At 30.5% G+C, this 22,525-nt stretch overlaps 1 protein-coding gene across 4 annotated transcripts in view; it reads left to right on the forward strand.

Annotated features, from left to right (window-relative positions):
• The first annotated feature begins 2,247 nt into the window (after positions 1 to 2,247).
• LOC118073975 (zinc finger and SCAN domain-containing protein 10-like) overlaps positions 2,248 to 22,525 on the forward strand; it is a 34,744-nt gene continuing 14,466 nt past the window's right edge. Inside the window, exons 1-5 of one of the 4 annotated variants that reach the window (XM_035094799.1) lie at positions 2,257 to 2,326; positions 4,495 to 4,568; positions 13,679 to 14,621; positions 14,918 to 15,025; positions 18,109 to 21,372. In XM_035094799.1, coding sequence (XP_034950690.1) covers positions 4,525 to 4,568; positions 13,679 to 14,621; positions 14,918 to 15,025; positions 18,109 to 18,702 — 1,689 coding nt within the window. In that variant the 5' untranslated portion in view covers positions 2,257 to 2,326; positions 4,495 to 4,524 and the 3' untranslated portion in view covers positions 18,703 to 21,372. Of the gene's footprint in view, positions 2,327 to 4,494; positions 4,569 to 13,678; positions 14,622 to 14,917; positions 15,026 to 18,108; positions 21,373 to 22,525 lie in introns of those variants that run through there. The other 3 variants (XM_035094796.1, XM_035094797.1, XM_035094798.1) reach the window with 3 other exon arrangements.

Here is a 22,525-nt window from a genome sequence, read left to right on the forward strand (position 1 = left end):
CAACTCTATATCATCATTTTATTGGCGATCTACGCACATATGTTCCTCTTTGTTCATGAAAATGAAAGAAAAAATTTCTGCATTGAATTAAAGAATAAACATCGACAGATATTACGGAGAAAACTTGACGAGCAGTGGATATACAATATTTCTGGTGAAATATAATCTCAGATTTTTTTTTGTTTTAAACATGAGTTAATTTATAAATTAACACACTTATTGGAGTATTATTAGAAGTATTTAATCATGTAAAATATGTAATATAAATGAAATAATAAATGTTGTAAAACATTTTTCAAAAACCAGTTATTTAAGATCAATTCTTATTTTTCATTTTTATATTAAAGTAAAATTACCACATGTTAAGGAAAAAAATGCATGTTATAAAGTCTCGACTTTGGAATATTCTGTTTTTAATAAATAAAATCTTGATCACAAAAAAATTTAAACATCAAAGAAATTGATGTGTTAAAGTAAAAATTACAATTTTGATGAACTTCTTTATTCTCTATTGTGAGATAAATTACCATAAAAAAACATTTCATTTGGTATTTTTATAAAAATAATTAAATATATGAATTGCAAAATATTTATTTTTTCATATTTTACATCACAGTCAAATTAATAATCGTGGATGAATTTTTTTACGATTAAAATATCAAAGCTAAATTATAGATTCGTCCAGTATATATATATATATTTTTATATTTATGATAAAAAAATTGGAGGAATTCGAAAGCAGTGTATAGCCAAAAATAATCGAAAATGTAACTCGAGTTAATTGGGGAATCAATTGAAATTAATTTAATCAATCATTAGTCAATACATTTTCAATATTGCGAAATAAAAATGGAATAAAAGCTAAATTTTTTTGTCATTAATTTTTATCCATTCATTGAGTGCTAATTGATTTATTTTATTGAACGAAAAATGATGAAACCTAAAACGATAATTAGTTGGCAATGCGACAAATTCCTTATCTTCGTGTGCGTCATTCGGTGCGTATAGTCATATTATGGATCGAATGTTCGTGTTAATAATCGCGAGAATGCATGCACACGTCGAGTGTACGACAATTTAGAAGTGTGCGTATACGCGTGCGTCGCTTGATTTATGGTATATATTATACGAATCTACACGCTTGCAAATAAAGTTGTGTGCAAACGATGTAGACGAGAGAACGCAATTCGCGTTACCTAAGAATCTACATAGGTACATATAAATATATATATATATATATCTATATCTATATATCGAGACGAACGCACATAGACAAAAGATACCTTGAATGCACGCGCCTGCGTTCTGTGAGTGTGGGTGGCCTTCTACGCCACCTGGTCCAACGTGGCTATAGACTTTTTATTTTTAAGTCTAACCCACACACGAATAAAAATCCTATTTTTCTTCACACTCAATCATATCGATCATTACACCAACTTTTTTGCGCATAAGCAATATATGACTATTTAGAATTCGCGGTTCGAATGCGCGCGCAACTACAATTTTTTGCAGCAAATTTAAAATCAAAGAAATATTTGGAATTCTATCTTATTAAAAATGATTCATAAAATAATTTCAATGCAAAGAATAATTAAAAAATAATATTTCATTCTAACCATTTTTTAAAATAAAAAATTCTATAAAAACCTTTTATTTTAAATGGAAATAAATATTCGTTATTTAAATTGATTCCAAACAACTAAGTATTATATCAGATGATAAAAAAATGAGTTAATATGAAATAATAAATAATTATAATTGGCAAAAAATAATAATAACGATTGATGAAAGTCACGAATTCAAATAAAAGTTTTTACAATGTTTTTACATTGCAATTCATAGATACAAGTATACCAATGTGAGGTTTTTATCATTCTTTTTATAAATAACATGATGCGTGTAATACTTACATTGTCACTGACACTCGTCATCATTTTTTCCTGGTCCAACGAGCCTCTTGTGCCTTTGCAAATCCACGAGATCCGCGAGGGAGCATGTGTGCGTGAACGTTTCACACCTGACTACTACGTGAGTCAAGTCAGCTTCTCAACTCGGTGTTTTTATACACAATTTCCTGAAAATAAATGAAAAATCATTGAAACAATCATGATAAATATTAAAAGTATTTTTAATAATAATATTTAAAAATAAATTTGCGAATTAACGTGATATTATGTTTGCAAAATATTGCAAACACGGTGGGTAAGTTGATCGCGGGGCCGAGTGAGCGCTGAGCTGACAGTAGGCCGGCGACGTCACAGTGGGCCGGTTGAGCCTTCCTTCGTTCGATTCAGGCAGGCTCTCTATTCATTTTACATGTAGCAAGGTAAATATTGATATGCAGTGTCTAATTTTAAACGTGGCCAGTGCGTGCATTCTCTAAACCGCGCGCTGACCAGTGCGTTGAAACGTGAAAAAAATATCAAATAGTATTTGATTGTGAAATGTCAATTTAAGTATAAAATGATAATTGAGTACAATAATCACAAATTGTCACGTCAAAGTAAGCGAAGATGATGATGATGATGATGATGATTATAATAGTAAGATAAAAATGTGATTAATTAAAAATATTTTTCTCATCACTCTGACAATTTGCTGCATTACTACTGCATTCAGTCGTAGTGATGCGTCTCAGCTTGTCCAAGAAATCCAAGAGAGGAGAGAGAGTGAGAGAGAAAGAGTGAGAGATTTAAAAAAAAATCATTATATAATTATTTCAAGTGGGTACTAATTATTTAGAAATTGGAATTATTTTTTCAATGCATGGAAGAGTGAAACAATTTGTGTGAATGTGACAGAAGGTGATGGAAAACTTTTTCATGCTTGTGTTCTACATGAGGCTGTCGATAATTCTTGACAATTCAACCGTCGCGTTCACGCATCATGCATCGCAACACGTGAAGACAACAACATTCAAATAAACATCAAAACGCACGTATTTTTTCAATAGGATTACATATCGAATAAATTAACTCCTTTTCTATTTATTTATATATTGTACTTTTTGTACATTCGAAATGTAGTTTGATTCTTTTTTTTTCTTATGATAATTCAATGCATTACAAATAGACATGAAAAATGACCTTGATTGATGGTCAACCTTTGGCAAGCGTTTTTGATACTTCCAAGTGACGCATAACGACCTCGAAAAATTACATGGCCGTCTGAAATTGCTCAAATTGTGGGAGGTAGTGACAGATTTTGACAATCTTATTTTTCACTCTTTTATATTTTCATTTTTTTCTCTCTCTCATCTTTTTGCAATGAAGCCAATTAATGATTCTTCCACACTCTTATTCATTGTTTGCATAGTCAAAATTAAAAACAAAAAAAAATAAATCTAATCTTTATTAATTATTAATTACAATAGTCACAATGTTACTCCGTTTACTTGATTTAATGTAATTGATAATTTTCATCGAGCGGGAAACCCGTTAGTAGCATGTGCTATTATTGCTCTGAGAGCACCCATTGTGACACGTGACAAGTGTGCGGTTGATAAATGCATTTTTCGACCATTAAAAAAAATTGACATTAAAAAGAAAATATTTTTAAAAAATCAGACGAACAAAATAAAGTATCGTAGGAATTTGTACTCGGTGTTAAGTCATTCATTTTCTCAATTCGAACACTCAGGAGACCGAGATCAATTCTTTATACTTTAGACGTTTTTATCTCGTTGTTATTTCTCTTTCGAGCCAACGACCGGGCAACGTGCTTACCTTTCCTTCGTGCGTGACGTGCAGTATGACGCATCGAAGTGTCTTTCAGTTTTCGAGGGTGTGAATGTTTTAGATAAAATGATAACAAAAAAATTTTTTGCCAAAAAAAGGAAACTTGGGCAGTAGTAATATGAAATAAGTAATAAATAAAATAAAATTATAGCGTAAGTTAAATGAATTTCTAAGTAGTAATTGAGTATACAAAAGAAAATAAATTTAAGAACACGTGTCTAGAGCTTATGAATAAAATAAAAGACCTGACACTTTGACGAGAAAATAAGTCGTTAAATCAGATGTACTTCTTAATCTGTTACTGCCAGTGGTACTTAACAAGTTGAGAGTTGCTCTCGTATCTCAACATATCACTAAGATCACATATATAATATTGACTGACCGCAGGCACGCGACAGAGAGTAAGAATGACAGCATGAATCAGAAATCATGAATGAGATAACACTTGGAAACTCATATATTATCATCTTAGGTTAATAGCAACTTTTTAGAAGTAATCTCAACTTTATTCTTATTTATTATCATCAATATATGCATTTTAAAACTAATTATTCCATTAAAATATTTTTTTTTAACTTAAATAATTTATAAAATAATATTTTCTCTTAAATGTAAATCTCGAGTAATTTATTTCATTATTAATGGATTATTGAGATTGAAAATAGTTTCTTAATTTAATAAGATTTTAAAATGATATAAAAATTTCCAATTGCTTTAATTGCGGATTAAATGGAGTAACACAGTGTGTATTTAATAGCCGGCAGTGAAACCGCCAAAAATATCTCACATGCGTCGCACAGAGGATGTTGGGATAGACTCACGTGACGATTGGTGAGAACTTTACAAGATATCATATTAAATAAAAAACTATTAATCCAATTTGTTTTTAACAAAATTTTTATTACTCATAAATTCACAATAATTAAATTAAAATTATCTTTCCTGTAGTAATAATAGTTATTAAGTTAACAATAAGAAAATCACAAGATATAATATTAGTAAAACGAGTTGATAATGATCCAGAAAAAGAGTGATAGATAGATTCGCGGATGAATGCTCTTTCATTTTAGTTACGGCCCTGTTATGTCGGTTGTATGTAGACGTTTGACGTTTATTGAAGGCCATCTGTTCTCTCCTTTGTTGTTGCTGCTGCTTGACTTTATCACACTCCATTTCTAATCATAATTGTTCCACGCATAATACTTGGCAAAACTAGAGGTTAATATAAGCAAAAAAAAAAATACTTTACATGGACCGAATATTTATTAGTAAATCAGAGTATTAAAAAGTTAAACTCGCGTTTCTGAACTAGAAAGTTATCATTTATAAACTTCTCATTAGAAAGTTATTTTCATGGGGTCGATTTTTGAAATTCGTAATTTTACTATATCTTCACATTTTTAAACATATGAAAACACTTTAAAAGGTTTAAAAATGGATGTCTGTACGTACAATTGTGCGTACGTACATCAGGTGTTTTTTCGTTTCTGATATCTTGAAATCCGCTGAAGATATCGACTCCAGACTAATTTCATTTTAAAGATAATTGAATGAAGAAGATTTGAAAGAAGTTTAAACAAATTCTGTCTAACCGTTTTTTTATGACAAAAAGACTGTATATATTGTTTCTAACAATTTCAATTTACTATAAACAATTAAAAATTGGTTTAATTTATTGAATTATCAGTTTTTATAAATTATGGATTTCAATAAATAAGAAGATTATTGTCAGGGCATAAAGTATGCCAAGACCCATTTTTTTTCCTTAAGGATATCCTTGTATTATCAACAGCTATCAGAGAAGTAGAAACATATCTCATCATGGGCACTTTATGATTGATGTACTAGAGAAAAGTTTATGTTATAATGATCAGTTGGAATTAATAGATGTCACTTCAATAATAATTTATATAAATGTAATTTTTACATATTATAGTTAAGCATAAGTAATTATTCATAAACCCCAAGTTACTATCTTGAAATAAATAGTAACTAAAGCTCAAAGCGATGAAGAAAAGATAAATAACATTTTAAAATCTGTCAGACGTAAATAAATTATGGGATTAAGGCATAAACAGGAATGATTGTCGTTATTCTGGTAAAAGTGCAATAACTTTTAGAAAATGTATTCAATCTTTCATATTTAAAATATTAAAAATTTAAATATTAATACCTCGATCACGATGCAATATTTGTAACTTCATTTAACAGTAATTCTATCAAATCAACATCATGGAAATGTTTTTTGTTATTCTATCGCATTATTAAACTTATAGATTTCGTTTGAAAAATTTTCAAAATAATAGAAACTTATGATAAGTTACTGTTTCCTAACTTGCATTTAATTCACTGATATTCCATCAATGAGTAATTGTTAGTAGTACCAAAAGATTGATAAAATTGTGCATCACTTTCACTATCTTTCTCTCTCTCATTGCTATTTTCCAATTTCACGCTCGTTTGTATTCCCCTGACAGTATCCCGATCACTCAGCATCAAGCACATGTTTCTATTCACATACTCACTCACACTTCATCAAAAATTATTACCTTCATTCTAACAAGTCCTAATTAAATATTTCATATACTTAATGAATGAATACAGTTGATCATATAAATTATAATTCAACATAAAAAGACATTTAATCATCATATCAAAATTTTTTTATCTGATTTAAAAGATATACAAATCAAACAAAAATAACTTCAAATGGAGATCATTCTGTCACTGTGGCAAAAATATTTAAGATCAATATTATTTGCATGTAGGATCTTGGTAGTGTAAAATAATTGTATTAGAGTCAATAAATATTCTTGTAGTGAACTATACACAGCTGGAAAAAATTTGAATATCGTGAATAATTCAAAAGGAAATATTTGCGAATATTTATTGCTATTTTTTTATTTTCAATTTAGCAGTAGCATCGACGACACTAAAGCCGCGAGAAGAATCTCGTTAATCCGATGCATTACATCATCCACGCATAAGCCTTAGCTATATAGCAGTGTTCATAATTCTGTATTTTCCACATCGATTGCACATTTCGCGAGAATTGCATCCACCCACCGTAATATTCGCACATCGTTTTCCGCAATTTAAAGACAACGTTCAAAATAAACATGTAAGCATTAAGATTAACCATTCGTAATATGCTTTTTTACACTCGAGTTAGCTTCTTCCATCCTATTTATCTCTCTCTCTCTCTCTCTCTCTTTTCTTTATTTCTCGATCTGTTGATTTATAACGACCTTTCATTATTTATTGTTCGTTCAAGCATTCCATGCGCTTTACAACTAACTTTTCCGCACAGTCTGGTTACACGTATGAAAATGATAAATCAAAAGAATACGAAGACAACTAAATACTAGCGGTTTAGTATCGATTAGTTATTCGTGTATTACCGATGGAACTCCTCAGCTGTTTGACATTTTTCGATTCTGCTAATAAATAAATTGGTGGAAGTGAACTCTTGTCTTTAAACAAAATGCAAGAACATAATAAAAACAAATAAAGGGCTTTAAGAGCACGTGAAACTCTGTAAACATGACCTACACTCGTAGCGATAGCTTCACGGTGTCTTTATGAGTATACTGGAAAATGTAGTAAATGTTTCAAAATGTAATACTGGTGCTCTACGTGTATACAATGAACTCGTAATCGCGCCCTTAAATTTAATAGCGATATTATAAAGCATTACGCTCTTTATGTTTATAATGTGCTAAACTATCAAGGTTCAATATGATTTATTATCAACATTTGTGATCTATTTACCTTTCCTATGATTAGGAATAATAAATTTATTTTTTACTTAACAGCATAACTGTTAACTTTTTAAAAATACTTTTTTACCAGTAAACAATTGCCTCCGTCTAATTTAAATTAAATCGATTGTTGGCAAGTAATCTTAACTTAATCTAACCCTGGTGTCTAGTTAACTCCGATGGGTATAAGTTATTTAATTGAATCAGTAATAAAACAGTGTAATAGAGGATTAAGAAATGAGATCAAACTCAATGAGATTAAATATTTCAAAAATTACTCCATTAAGATGATTGTTATTTTTTTTTTTCTTTTAATATTTATATTTATGAATTAAAATAAAATAATAAGAAATAGATAATTTTATGGGAACACTTTATAAAAAAGTATGCAAATGTATAAATAAATACTAGGAATTGTATATCTGTTAACACTTAAAATTCATTGATTATTGCCTGTACATTTTGATCACATTTAAAGAATAAAATGACCTTATCTTAACCAGCACCACCGACGCACCGCGTATTCGATTCTAAAACACGTGTATACACGATATAACTTTGCTGATATGTATAACGTATAGACTAGGAATCTCGAAGTATGTACATATATTATGTATTTTATGTATACAACACAATAACATAGCAATTTCAATGTTTCACGCTGGATACTTTACAATAATAGTTATTATGACAGTTTGTTGGCGTGAATATATTTATAAGAACTGATTTCTTAGTTCTTCCGTCCCACGCATTGTACGTTTGTACGTTGACGCTCGGATATCAATTAATTCAATTAACGCACGCCAGACAAAATAACTATAGCATACGTCTCTAGTGTGATATGCTTACTACCGTTCCGCATGCAGAAATGTGCGCATTATTCTTTTGTTCATAAGATTGTGAGAATTCTTTTTTTTCGTTCTTAAAATTAAAATTTTTTTCTGCTGTATCTTTACAATAGAAGTCGACGTATGATATGTCACAAAGCCATTATGATGTTCATTTATTAATGACATCTTCAAAATTTCTAATAATATTTACAAAATAGTCAAGTGGAAATTTTCTCAAAGTATCCTTTTATTTTAAATAAAATATTTTCGTGTTTTAACTGTATCATCCCAATCATATAACTATTTTTTGTAGTTACTATTGTTGTATTTTAATACGATTTTATTTAAATAATTTGAATTTACAAAACAGTTTTAAGTTAAATTAATTATTTATTATTCTATGTTGAATATAGATTCAAAGTAAAATAGTTTACAGAATATTGTTAAAGATCTGATGGATGGAAATTTTATTTAGACTTGTTGAAGTAAGAATTGTAATTAACCTGAGTTTCAGGGAAAGATGGCCATTTGTATATTAGAGCACGGTGTGCTATGTGAACTATAGTCGATGACAAGGCAAAAGATTCCTGCGTGAAAAATTGGGTGTCGGACTAGTGAACTCAATTTCATTGCAATTTTTCGGAAGGTTATAAAGTTAAAAATATTCGTGAGAAATAGAAATCTCAATAATTGAATTTCAATGCTCAATACATTTCTTTTGTATTAATAATTGTTTTGTTTAAATAATGCTATTACTAAAATGAGTTATTAGTTTAGTTTTTCAATATTATAAATAATAACTTCCCGTTGTTAACTGAAACTGTTTTTTTTTTTTTTAATATTTGATGGAATAATTACCTTTATTACATGCATTATGATGGTATTTGACGTAACTGACTACGTCAATAACTCAGATTATTTTATCTAAGATCAATTAAAACCTCTATCATTTTAAATATTCTGAAAAATTTTAAAATAAAAAATATTCGGGTAATTCAAAGAGTACACGAGTATTTTTAGTGTATAAAGAATATGAACTTGCTCGAATACAACGGTTGATTATAACTCAAATAGTATGAACAATCGCTAGTTGGTTTTATCAATTCTTTATTAATAATTTATATTAGTGAATGCCTTTATTGCAAATAAAAAGAGGAGAACATTTTTATGGAATGTTATTGTATGTTTCAGGAGAATGTAAAAATTGATTTGACTGTACGCAAAAATGTGTACCCACGCGTCTCGTTAAAACAGGACGCATATCAATTAACACACTTTGAGTATGACCGGGTGGCCAACGCGTGGGCGATTATATATATATATAGATATATTTATGTGGAGAGATATAGAATGCGTGCTTCCGCAGACACGTGCGAATAGATTACCCTATACGACACCCTACACGTATCCTATATACTATGTAAATTATTGTACAGCATAATCCCCTGATAGTTGACTATAACACTTAATAGATTAGTCATTAACAGATTACATAAATGATGTATTAAAAAAATTGCTCTGAAAAATAATACGTTTTTCCGATCCTCTTAATAAACATTATCGCTCAATAATCCGATATAAATCAACGTAAAAAGCTGATAATCTTAAAAAAGATCCACCTGATGGATTTAGTAATTTAACTTCTAACAAGTTTTACAGCCCACACAAATTTAACTCAACACTACTCCAAAACTACATTTATTTGTAATTTTTTTCTTAATTCATCAAAAAGGTGTCTGTTATCATGTAAAAACATTTAATTCGATAATAAGTGTATTTACCTATAAGCTCTAGGCTAGAATAACATCAAGTCTTTTAACAATATAATTATTTTCTATCAATAAAAAAAACATCAAGTATGTCTACTTAAATGGTCTATTTTAATTAATATTATATTATTAAATCGTAAATAGCCTTTTCAAAACTGTCTCCACAATTATCTGAATACGAATAGCTGAAAATTCAACTGCACGCAATATCACCCTTATTTCTGCTTGAAGAAAAGATGTGGAAAAACATTAATTATAATTATGCGGAAGGATACCTTAGGTATAAAATGACAGGAAAATATCAGACACCTGAAATCAACTCTCGGGGGCAATCTGCGACGTCGTACAATCCCGGCGCTAATTTACTGACACGGAGCTTCGTCCGTCCCACGCGTTCCTTCTATACAGATGGAACGCGTATCAATTAACGCGCACTCTTGGGTTTGTGTGTGGTGTAAGAGTGTACTTACGTTTGCTTCATGCTTACGTACAACATCTGGCTACACCTGCAGCAAACGTACGGTATGATAGTGTTGGTGTGAGTGAAAATGAGAAGTTTGCTGAATGATAAGGATAAAGTATCAAAATGACACATCAACTTGAGGAACCACAGTTAGGATAAGAAAGTTCAGCTACTACTACACATAAATACCGGCGTAGACAGTTGTGCGTGCATTAGCATATCAAGTTAATTCGTCAGACGTGAATTACTTGTTTTATGATATCTAGAAAAAATATTTTTCACTTTAAATTAAACTTTATTTTTATAAGACGACATAATTTGATTAAAAATGTATCAGTAGACAACTTGACGAAGATAAAATTTGATAGAAAATATTCAAATCTGAAGACGTTAATTTATTATATCAGTTGCGTTTGAGTGTTTATTTGCATTTGACGATCATGACTTATTTAATTTTTTTGTATCGATAAACTGGTTGTCAAGTTCAATGAAGCAAGTTGTAACGATGTATTTTACTTGCAAATACATCATAATATAAATGTTTGCGAAAAGTATGACAAGAGAGAACAGTATATATAACATTGTAGAATTTTTTCAAATTTATATGGACTGATAAATTATCCATCTTTTATTCATCTGCAATTATGTAATACATATTAATAGTTAGAGCAATTGGACAAAAAGTAAACTGTATATTAATTATTTAATTTTAAAGTTAAAATATAAATATTATAAATAATTGATAAACTTCTACAGTTAATTCAAAATAAAAAATTCTTTTTTTTTAACAAATTTTAATTGCAAATACTTTGGCGTATTTATAACAAAAAATAATCCCTACAACATTGTAGAATTTTTTGTTATAAAGTTGCAATTTTTTTACATTTAATGATTAATTTATTAAATTATGTATACTTATCATCATTTATTTAAAGTACTTTTTTAACGGACGTTGATCGTTAAATTAATAATAAATCTGGTATCGTATAAATTAAAATAAATACTTCGTAATCATTAATAATAAGTGAGTACTTTTTATTGATTCTTGAGTACCATTCTTTTTTACATCGCAGTGAAACTAAAATAATATCACGTAAATTTAAACTCATATATAACAAAATTATACACAATGTCATCGACGAAAAAAAAACAAAACTCAATACTTTCTACATGTTAGAATTACAATCTTTAATCGTGATATTGATTCAGTCTTCCATATCAATTATATTTAATAATTAAATTTATTTATTCAAATGTTTAAATAATTTTCATATATTTTTTTTTGTAAATTTCAATCTAGGTAGCATCATCTCGTAAAAAAAAAGATGAGTTAAATGATGCGTATAATGAAATGAATTCAAATATGATTAAAATGATATCAAAAAATGCCACGTGTTTGTTCCAAAGACGTAGAATCTGTTTTTAAATACATATGCATTAAATAGAAGTAAAGTAACAAGTGCTACTGCTGCTTCATTTTTTATAGCTTGTTATCATACTAGAAAATGGCTTGTTTTACTGAATCGTAATTTTTTTACGGCCATGAACACCAACTACTTCGATCCTTCAGTAAGTTTATTTTTAATTCCACCATTTTTTTTTGATATTTTTTATGTTTCGCTGGTTACAAAGTTGCACAGTGTACGTCTAAGCGACACAAGAGGAATAATCTGAACGTGCAATTAGCAACACTGTCGACTCACGACATCATGAACGCATACTTGTCAACATATCATACCAACACCACAGTATATTAATGTCTCGTATATATACGCACGTGCGTTGTTTCTCAAAGTGTAAATACAACACACTTGTACATAAATGTGTACATGAGACCACGTGAGTCTGTATGAACCCAGTCAGGCAATAAATAGCATGAACAAAATAGTGACGATAAAAGATGAATTCGTGTATCGTCAGCTGATATCTGTCATGTTTCACCACATGTGGTTGAAGCGAGAATCAATATAATCACCCTAAAGTTGAGTCTCGTTCCACTCGTGTATCGGGTATATGGGTCTGATAAGCTTTCTGTTGCTACAGCAATGCCACCGTCTCGAAGCACATAACACTCCAACGAGTACATTCGTGCGTCTGATAATTTATTATGTAAAAGGCAACGCGCGGAGATAAGCAAGCACGCAGTATGTCGATAGCCAATGTCAGCCAGGTATCCGGTATAAACTTTAATGGGCCAAGGAGACGAACAATAATCATATTGCTGATTTCTGGAATCACATGCGTGCTTACCTCTAAGTAGTAAAATGTAATTACTTGATATCGAGTTACAATGTATTCATGATTGTCTTAGACAATATTAAAATTGACATTATTTTATGGTTTCATCGCAAGTAATTACTCTTAAACTACTTAGAAAATATTGCTATTAAATGTAATCAGTTTTATCGATAAGTGAGTAATGAATTAAGTTCTATTTACCACAGTCATTTTTTATTTTATTTAAAAAATATATTATCATGACTATTTGATGAATAATTTTATTAATGCATAGTGTTTTTATCATTTTCTATTAAACAGTTTTTTTTTGTCATTTGTACTTTTAGATGTAAAAAAATTTTCATAAAATATTACCAAGATTTATCTCCTCAGTGTATTATTCAATCATCATTTTTTATAAAAATAGCTTTATATAACTGATATGATTATGAATATTTGTGTTATTATAAAAAAAAATTCTAGATCTCTTTATCAATGACTTGGACATTAATTTATCTGTCTTGCAGTCTATTGAGAAAAAAAAACTTTGATATATTGAGCAGGTCTAAGTAAGATCTACTGATTGTAAGTTATTAAAATACCACGGAAAGACGTCATATGTAAACTCAACATACTTATTTTGACATTTCATAAATACCTCAAAGTATTTATTTAAATCTTAATACTTCATATAAATATTTAAATCTTCAACTTCTCAATAAAAAATTGGCCTATACCACTAGGTGGATAAGAAATTTTCTCTAACCAACTAATACTTGAGTATAATATTAATGAATAGGATTAATTTGATGTAATGTTGTAAGAGTTAGATCTCAAATCAAATGAATACTACTATAGAGTGATTGTAAGTAAAGACTAATGTAAAGTATGTGATTTATAGCAGGGTTGCGGGCAGTTCAGACATGGGAAGTGAGCATTACTGCCTGAGGTGGAACAATCATCAGAGCAACTTGCTGGGTGTGTTCAGTCAACTACTGGAGTCAGAATCACTGGTGGACGTGACGCTGGCGTGCACGGAGGGACCGTCAATACGTGCGCACAAAGTAGTCCTCTCCGCGTGCTCCAGCTATTTTCAAGCTTTGTTCCTTGATCACCCTAATCGCCACCCCATCGTCATCCTAAAGGACGTCCGCTTCTCTGAGCTGCGCACTCTCGTCGACTTCATGTACAAAGGAGAAGTGAACGTCGAGTACTGCCAGCTTTCAGCTCTTCTTAAAACTGCTGAGAGCCTTAAAGTCAAAGGTCTTGCAGATATGACCAACATTAACGCAGCAGTGGCGTCCAAAGATGATCAACAGCATCTCAACTCTGAGAGTCTCAGAGAAACACGAGGGGAAACACGTGAAAGAGACAAAGACAGAGACAAAGAACGTGAGAAAGAAATACCTAAAACAGAGCCTGATCTTCAACATCAGCAACAACAACCACAGCAACAGCAACAGAGAGATCAGCAACAAAGAGACGTACAACAGCAACAATCATCTCAACAAACGTCTCAAATAGCAAATAATGAAAGCTCGGAAGCGGTTGACATGACCGAGTGTCCGACATCTCCTTCAAGAGCCAGCAGTCCATGTCCTGGTCCACTTGCACTCGACAGACCTAGGAGAGATTCTGAAGATGCTGTGAGCTTAGAAGAAACGAGAGGTTCCCTTAGTCCAATTTCCGTACACAGTGGTCCTAGTGATATGAGTTTAACTAATAACACTGGCACGCCAGGAGTGTTGCCATTAAATTTACCGCAGAGTCGACTTCCGTCCCCGCACAGTACCGAACCTTTGGCAGGACCATCAGGACTACCTCCGGTTCAGCAAGTTCCACTTGTAAGTCCATCTATTTTATTCATTAAAATAATTTACTTCTCATTAAGTATCTTCATCGTCTAAAGTTTTTTTTAGCTTCGATGAATCACTTTGATGATTTTATTTGAAAGTAGTTTTGGAGAGTAAATAAAATACTTGAATTTTAAACATTCAATTTAGCTTTTCTTAATTTCAATCAAATTGCAAAATATTTTTGACACCATTTCATCATAATTGATGCATCATTCGAGACATTGGTATAAGAAATTTGATTTATTATAATCGGACAGCTGCTTATTAATTTTTAATTATTTCAGTCCTTGAAAAAAGAAGTGGACTGGGAAAGGTCGACTGAGGAACGTTGTGCAAGCAGTGAAATGTCGGCAGATTATAGACTCCCACCAGACCCGGTGAGTCTTTATTCGGTATGAATTTTTGTTACCTTTTTTACTTATTCTCGTTATCGTACATAATATCTATATTTAATATATATATCAAGTATGGCTCTTTACTCTGCATTTTATATTAATAATTATTATTGCCAGCTGAATTTATATACTCATTTGCAATCATCAATTAAGCAGGGTCGTTAGGTTGCCAATGATAATACAACAGAAAAATATACATAAATAAGAACAATTATAGCGTATTATGTATCGTGTTATATCATTTATGGAATTATCATTGTTCATTACCGAATATCGAAAACCAAAGCAGCAATACTGTTCCAAGATATTGTCGATACATAATTAAAACGCTTTTCATAATGTATCCGTATTGCATGTTAGTTACTATAATGCATGATTTCAAACGCTTCTGCTGCTCGCTGCTCTCTTTTCACGCCAATTCTTTCAATTTTTATTTTTTTAGCAATATCGTTAACAATCTTTTTCCTTTTTAAAACATTGAAATTAAAAGTAAATCTTCACATTCAATTCCCAGTTAAATTGAATCTAAATCAGTTGAAATTATTAATCCCACAAAAGACTCATCAAATTATTATCAGGTAACATTGTTCTAAATTGAATCCAAATCCTGGGTGTATGATTTATAATAAAAAAATATTACATTCTTGTTTTTTTTTTTCTTTAATAAAACGTAAATAATAAAATCAATTGATAAAAATAAATCATCTTGATTGTTGAATAATTGAAAGATTTTTCAGCAACTTTCAAATCTCATTCTCACATTAAGCATCTTGCAACAAAAATCAAAATATTCATCAAGTTAATAATAAAAAAACACATGTGCATGATATTCACTTTGATAAAGTCTGTTGTTTCTCATATACCGTGTTATATTCCACGCTCAAGGCGTCGTAATATTTTTTTTTCCATGAACATTTACATATTCTTTTCCTCTTCTTTACACTTTTATTTGCATATTTTTATTTAATCATCTCATATTCTTTCTCTCATTTTCGTATTTTTCTCCTGTGGTTATAATAATAATTATTCCCATAATTTTCCTCAGCACCATTTTCCATGTCTTCAACAACATTATTCAGATACATAAAAAAAAAAAAATTTTAAAAACAATCTCCTCGATATTTTGTTAATCTTTGCCACTTCATGATATTTCTAATGTTTTTTTTAATCAAATTTATACTAATAAATAAATCAATTGATTAATTGACTTTCTATCTAGTTACATTTGTAGCATTTTTGACAAATATAATAAGACATTTTTACATTAGATATTGAAGAAATTGTTTTAATTTTATATCAAAGTGGAATGAATGCATAGAAATAAGATGAGTACGAATCTGTCAAAAATACTACAGACATATTCCGGACAGTCTAATGTTAGAGTATCATTTAAGAAAATAAGTATTATTCTTTCGTATTGACTTTCTGAGAAATATAAAATGTATGCCTGCCTTCTAATGTTCATGTGCATATTTTTTATTTCTCTAAGCCTCTTCCAATCGATTATTTCCTCGCCAAAGCCTGTCTTGCTAGCTCACTGTCAAGAAGTTGACCTTCGTTTTTGGCCATGGTTGTTTTTTAACTACATCTATATATACAGTATACATGTGTATATACGCATATATGACGTACACGATATATCATATCATGGGTTGAACTTCGAAATTGATTAGCTCTTCATATCCCAAGCCTACTGGAGTGTCGCCAATGTCCGGCACAACGTCAATGAGGCTTGGAAACAAATGTAGTGCATGAATTTCGAAGCCATTCCCTCAATGTATACCACATATGATAAACATATGTATATATTCGTTTGGCATATCGTTTATATGAATATGCGAATATCTACATTATAACTCATGACAACATCATTTTTAATATATTTTGATATCTGTATTTCGATTGTTATTTGATTGAGTGCAATGCGCCTTTTCTCCAATGTATATAAATTCATATATTTATATACATTCATATATATCTATACATATAAATATATATCCTGCATATATGTATACATATATATATTTAATTACGATACATAACGGTATATAATAAAGCAAAAATATCAAGTCAAGTCTTGACGAGCCGGCTCACAAAGACCATAATTGGGAATCAATTAGTAAGAAACTTTGGGGTTGGTTGGAGATCAAATGAAGTAGGAATTATATTTTCTATAAATATATTTTACATAATACCTATTATTATCATTCTTATTGTTATCATTACGATAGATACGATTATTTTAACTATTATTATTATTATGATTATTAATTATAGTTGGTCTTATTATTATTATTATTCATCATCATTATTATTATTATTAATATTATTATTATTATTTCTTATTGATATTATTATTATGATAATTAAACACACCCACTTAGATTTGAAAATCATAACAAAAAATATTTGAAAAAAAAAAAAATAAATAAATAAAAACGGGGGACGGGCGCGCCAAACAAAAATGAGCGTCAACTTCTTGTGCTATCGTTGTTCACGTTTTATATAGTTGAAAGTGAGAAGTTTGATGACTTCTTGCAAATGATCGCGCTTAAAACACTTATTAACTGCCAATAAAAAAAAATTTGTAGAAAAGTAGATAATTGATAACTAGAAAAAAGAGTGAAAGAGAGTGAGGAAGAATGAAAATAAATGACTCTGCACCCTAACGAAATGCCTATGTCCAGTTGACTTTGTTCTAGAGGTGCTCTAGATGTTCATGGCTGATGGAGGCTTCCAATTGGAACATATGTCATGATGGACTCAAAGTCATGCAGGCCTGGTTACGCGTGCAGAGTCCTTGACCTTGATTATTTTTTTCTATTTTACCTTGAAACAGTTTTGCTGTATTACGGAAAAAAGGGTCATGATGTTGACCATTAATCGTTGATAAAATTTGTTTTTTTTTTCTAATTTTAAAGAGTTAAAATTTTGAAATAATCCAAAAGAAATGAAGTTTAAAGACTAGTTAAGCTAAAAATAGAAAATGAGATAAATTAGAGATTAAACACGGGAGAGAGAGCGAGAGAGCGAGATTAGCCGGAAGCAAGAAGTTGATGTTCTTGTTTGTTTGGTTGCAGGAGTTGATGGGTGTGGATGAGCGGGTGTTTGCGTGCATGTACTGCGGTGCCTCGTTTCTTCACCAGAGCAAGCTGACACGGCACATCCTCTCGCACAGCCTCGAGTCGCTCAAGTACCGCGAGCAGGCACACCTGCAGCTGCAGGCTCAGTTGGGCCTCGAGCCCGGTATGCACCTGCCGCCGGAGGCCCACTTTCCCTCCGGTGGTCCGGTTGAACCAATGGACCTCGAGCTGGCCGCCCATTCTGATCCTACATCCGGCGTTGTGCTTTGCAAGTTCTGTGGCAAGTCCTTTCCTGACGTTGGCTCACTGATAGCTCACCTACCGGCCCACACGGGTGATCGGCCGTTCAAGTGTGAGTTCTGCGGCAAGGCATTCAAACTCAGACATCACATGAAGGATCACTGTCGAGTTCATACTGGCGAGAGACCCTTCAGGTGTACGTTATGTGGCAAGACCTTCTCCAGGTCGACCATCCTAAAGGCACACGAAAAGACGCATTACCCAAAGTATGTGCGTAAGTTTTTATCCCCAAGTCCTGTGGATCCTTCGGAGGAAGAAGCACCACCGCCACCGCCACCACCGCATCATTGAGTTTGTCACCGCCCGATGCCAACAACTACTTCGACCACTTCACCACGCTCATCCGCTCACTTTGGCTGTGCTACCAACATCACCTTAAACCTCAACGTCAACATCACCAACGCTGACTTGGTGCTACAGGAGAGTGAGAAGGACGCGAGGTGTTTCACCGATCCCTCAAATCAATTATTTACTTATCCACCTACCCGATCCCATTGACCTTTAACATTACATTCTTTTCTCTCCATCTCAACCAATCATTTCAATTAATATCTTCCCATGCAGAAGCCAAATTCAGTTATTCCCGAATTCCCCAACTCACGACGATCCTCGCGTCCAATATCTCGATGACAAAGAAGACTTGATCGTCGTCCTTGTGTCGTTAATTATCGACGTGGCAGTGTCGAAGGTATTTCTAGTTAGTCCTGTGATTTTGATTAGGATGGGTGGTATATACGTGTTTAGAGGGAGGAACACGTTAAAATCATCTCCCTCGTTTAATCAGTGCTTTAAGACAAAACGTTTAGCTTAATTATACTTATATAATATCGGTAAATTATTAAAGTGACGATATTGGAAATACGCGGAAACAGAATAATAAAAATTGTTTAAATAGTAACAAGGTAAAAGCGGCAAGTCCATTTAATGGACAAACATACACTTGACAGTGAAAATAAAATGAATCAATGGATAAAATAATCAAGTGATTATCAATGATTGAGAGAGAAAAAATGGAGCCGCCACGGTTGGTGCTTTTAAGAGATTTTGATAAAATGCTGTGAATACTATATTGATTACGATAACTATAATTATTGTAATAATGTACTAACGTTGTACGATGTACGATGACTGTTGTTGATTCGATTGAGAATATTTTATACAGTTGACAAGAGGGGATGGGGTTTCGTGCGTTCGACGTAATGGAGCAGTAGGCGATGGGGGTGTTCGTATGTTCGACGACGGATGGCAATGATAAATGCGATCAGAGAGAATATTCAATTCGTGGTACAATAGTATATATAGTTAAATACTGACATAGATATCAATATAGACATATATTTGAATGCGCATGGTAAAACGTGAGTGTACTCCGTGGAGAAATTGTTTATCTATTACAGATCAAACAGTTCAAGTTTAAATTAATATCAAAGTGGAAAAAATTATATATTTATTGTACTAATTGCTCTTCAATATTTGAGATAAAAATTACGTTAAATATATTCATTTTTCTGTCTATTGTTGAGAACTGTTATTTTTCAAATATTATTCATATTAAAACTGTCATTATTCAATGCAAATAAGTTAATTTAAACTTAGAACAAATCTCCATGATAAACGTAGCATTACAATAAGGCTGCTGTAAGAATTAGTAAAATGTCTAGAGTGCGCTGGCATAGTGGCTTCTTGAATTTCGTCACTTTCAATTATGTCTTGAAATTATTTTCCAACAATAATGACTCGATTTTGAATGAATTTAACAGGGCATATACAAATATGATCATACATACGAAAGTAATCAATGTGAAAAGACAAAATAAAAATAGAACGAGAATGCAAATCACTTATTTATATACACTTATTATGTATTATTTATACATAGAAACATAATTACGGATACTTGTGGACGTGTATACAGTAAGCTATAAAAAAAAAAACCAAGTCGAGGAATACTTGACGATACGGTAGCCATTGAGACAGTGCAATAATTAAATTCTAATGCCACTATTTTTCTCTCTCTCTCTCTTAGTCTGATTTTGAGATAGCTTACACTCTACTGTTTTAAGATACGACCTAGGTATATTGATTAATCGTTACTTTATAATAGAGCACACTCGGTGATATTGATCTTTATTTGAAGCAATTTATTCCTTTAATTTATTTATTTTTTCTGTTATAAAGATATTTATATAAGTCACAAGCCAAGAAGACAAATAAAGATGAAACATATTCACGTATTGTTATATTCATTAAGTGATATCAATGAGAAAAAAAGGAATGATTATGATAATAATTGATTGATAATGAACGAGTGATATGTTGTTCTAAAAAAAAAAAAACAATCTCAGCTCTACTTTTTCTTTACACGCGCTTGAAAATTTCGTAATTCTGTTATTTCAATAAGTGATATGATTTATCATGAATTTAAGTGATATGCAAGACAGTATTTGGATTCAGTTTTTTTTATCTATTATTTATGATTATGATAAGTCAATTGAAAAGAACAACAATTCAAAATATTTCCACCGTATTAATTAATTTAAAAACGGTACATCTTAATTAATAAATAAAAAATAACATTTGATCACTAAATTTTTTATTACTCTATTGGATTTAAAATATCATTGCGGAAATAAATTCGTTATTATTGATAAAAAAGACTTTATATTGCGGTCGATGCTGTTCTCAACTGTCACATAATAGTTAGAGTAATTCCAACGTGATTGATAAATATATTAGGAAGAAAAAAAAATTATAGACTGCTACACTTATAGAAGATATAGTTGAAGGTGATGTCAACTTACTTTCTGGCATATTTAAAACCATATTGTGATTTCTATCTTTGAAAGTGATAAATAAAAAAGATTTTAAAATTGTTTAGAACCCATGTCTTCAATTAATTGTTTTGTAAACTCGGTGTTTCCTGTTTTAAGCTTATAAATTATTTTGTTACATCGAAAAATATTCAAAGATTCTCCAAAATTTTTATCATTTTCATTATTAAAAATATTTTTATTATATAAGATTGAAGTAATTAAATACATTCCAATTGCTGTGAATTAATTTTATACGTAAAATTTAATTTAAAGTTATTTTAAAAAAGTCACTGACCTATTTTTTATTCGAAAATAATTTTTAATCTTATCCTAATTGGTAGTAATGTAATTCGGAATTCCCACTGATGATTTTTTTAACAAGACATGATGATAAAAATTTAGAAATATTAATTATCAAACACATATTTTTTAATTAATTTATTCTCTCTTCTTTTCCTTATGTTGACTCCATTAATTAATATAATTACTATCACGTTTACGATTACGTTTAAGATATCTTTGTTTCTTGGTAATTGTTTGAACGAGCACTTGTACACGTACGAATTTTATACAGTTTTATAATTATTGTAGCTGAAATATATTTGTAAAAATTTTCTTTCCATATAAACACTGATAGTTTGAATCCATAGGCTTTATGGGTAATGTATAGATCGGTGATTTATCTTAAAGACCGTTAAAATAATTATAATCCGATTTAAACAGTATCTATTTGCCTCAAAAGGACATTATTGCCAGAAGTATTAATTACTTTAATTTATAATAACACTCATTTCTTTTATCCAAAGTAATGAGTGTGTACAAAAATAAAATATTAAAATTTCTCGTCAGATTTAATTCTTGGATCAATTTTAAATACATTTAAAATAAAAAGTATGAATTGAATTATGCCATATTTCAGTCTAAAGAAATTGCCATAGTTATAGCTACAACGAATAAATTGAATAAGAATAGAATTTCGATTTTTTTTCTCTCTTTTTTTTCATTTGGTAATATTTCAACATATTTGTTATTAAATCATATAAATATTCCATTTTAAGATAACTAATAATTATTATTATTTATTAGTGAACTGTTAAAATATACTGGGATTAATCGTCAAATATTTACATGGTATCTAATTCAATTATCCGATGTTGAATAGTGCAATGAATATAAATAAAACAGAGCTTACGCGCTACGATATGTACGATAATGCACCTCTGACATAGAGTACAATCGATTAGCAAACTTGCAATTAACTTAAACTTGAGAATTTATAAATATATATTAAGTCGTTGACT

Source organism: Chelonus insularis, unplaced genomic scaffold (assembly GCF_013357705.1).
Source record: "Chelonus insularis isolate UGA/USDA-ARS -01 unplaced genomic scaffold, ASM1335770v1 scaffold_714_pilon, whole genome shotgun sequence".
NCBI classification, from domain to species: domain Eukaryota; kingdom Metazoa; phylum Arthropoda; class Insecta; order Hymenoptera; family Braconidae; genus Chelonus; species Chelonus insularis.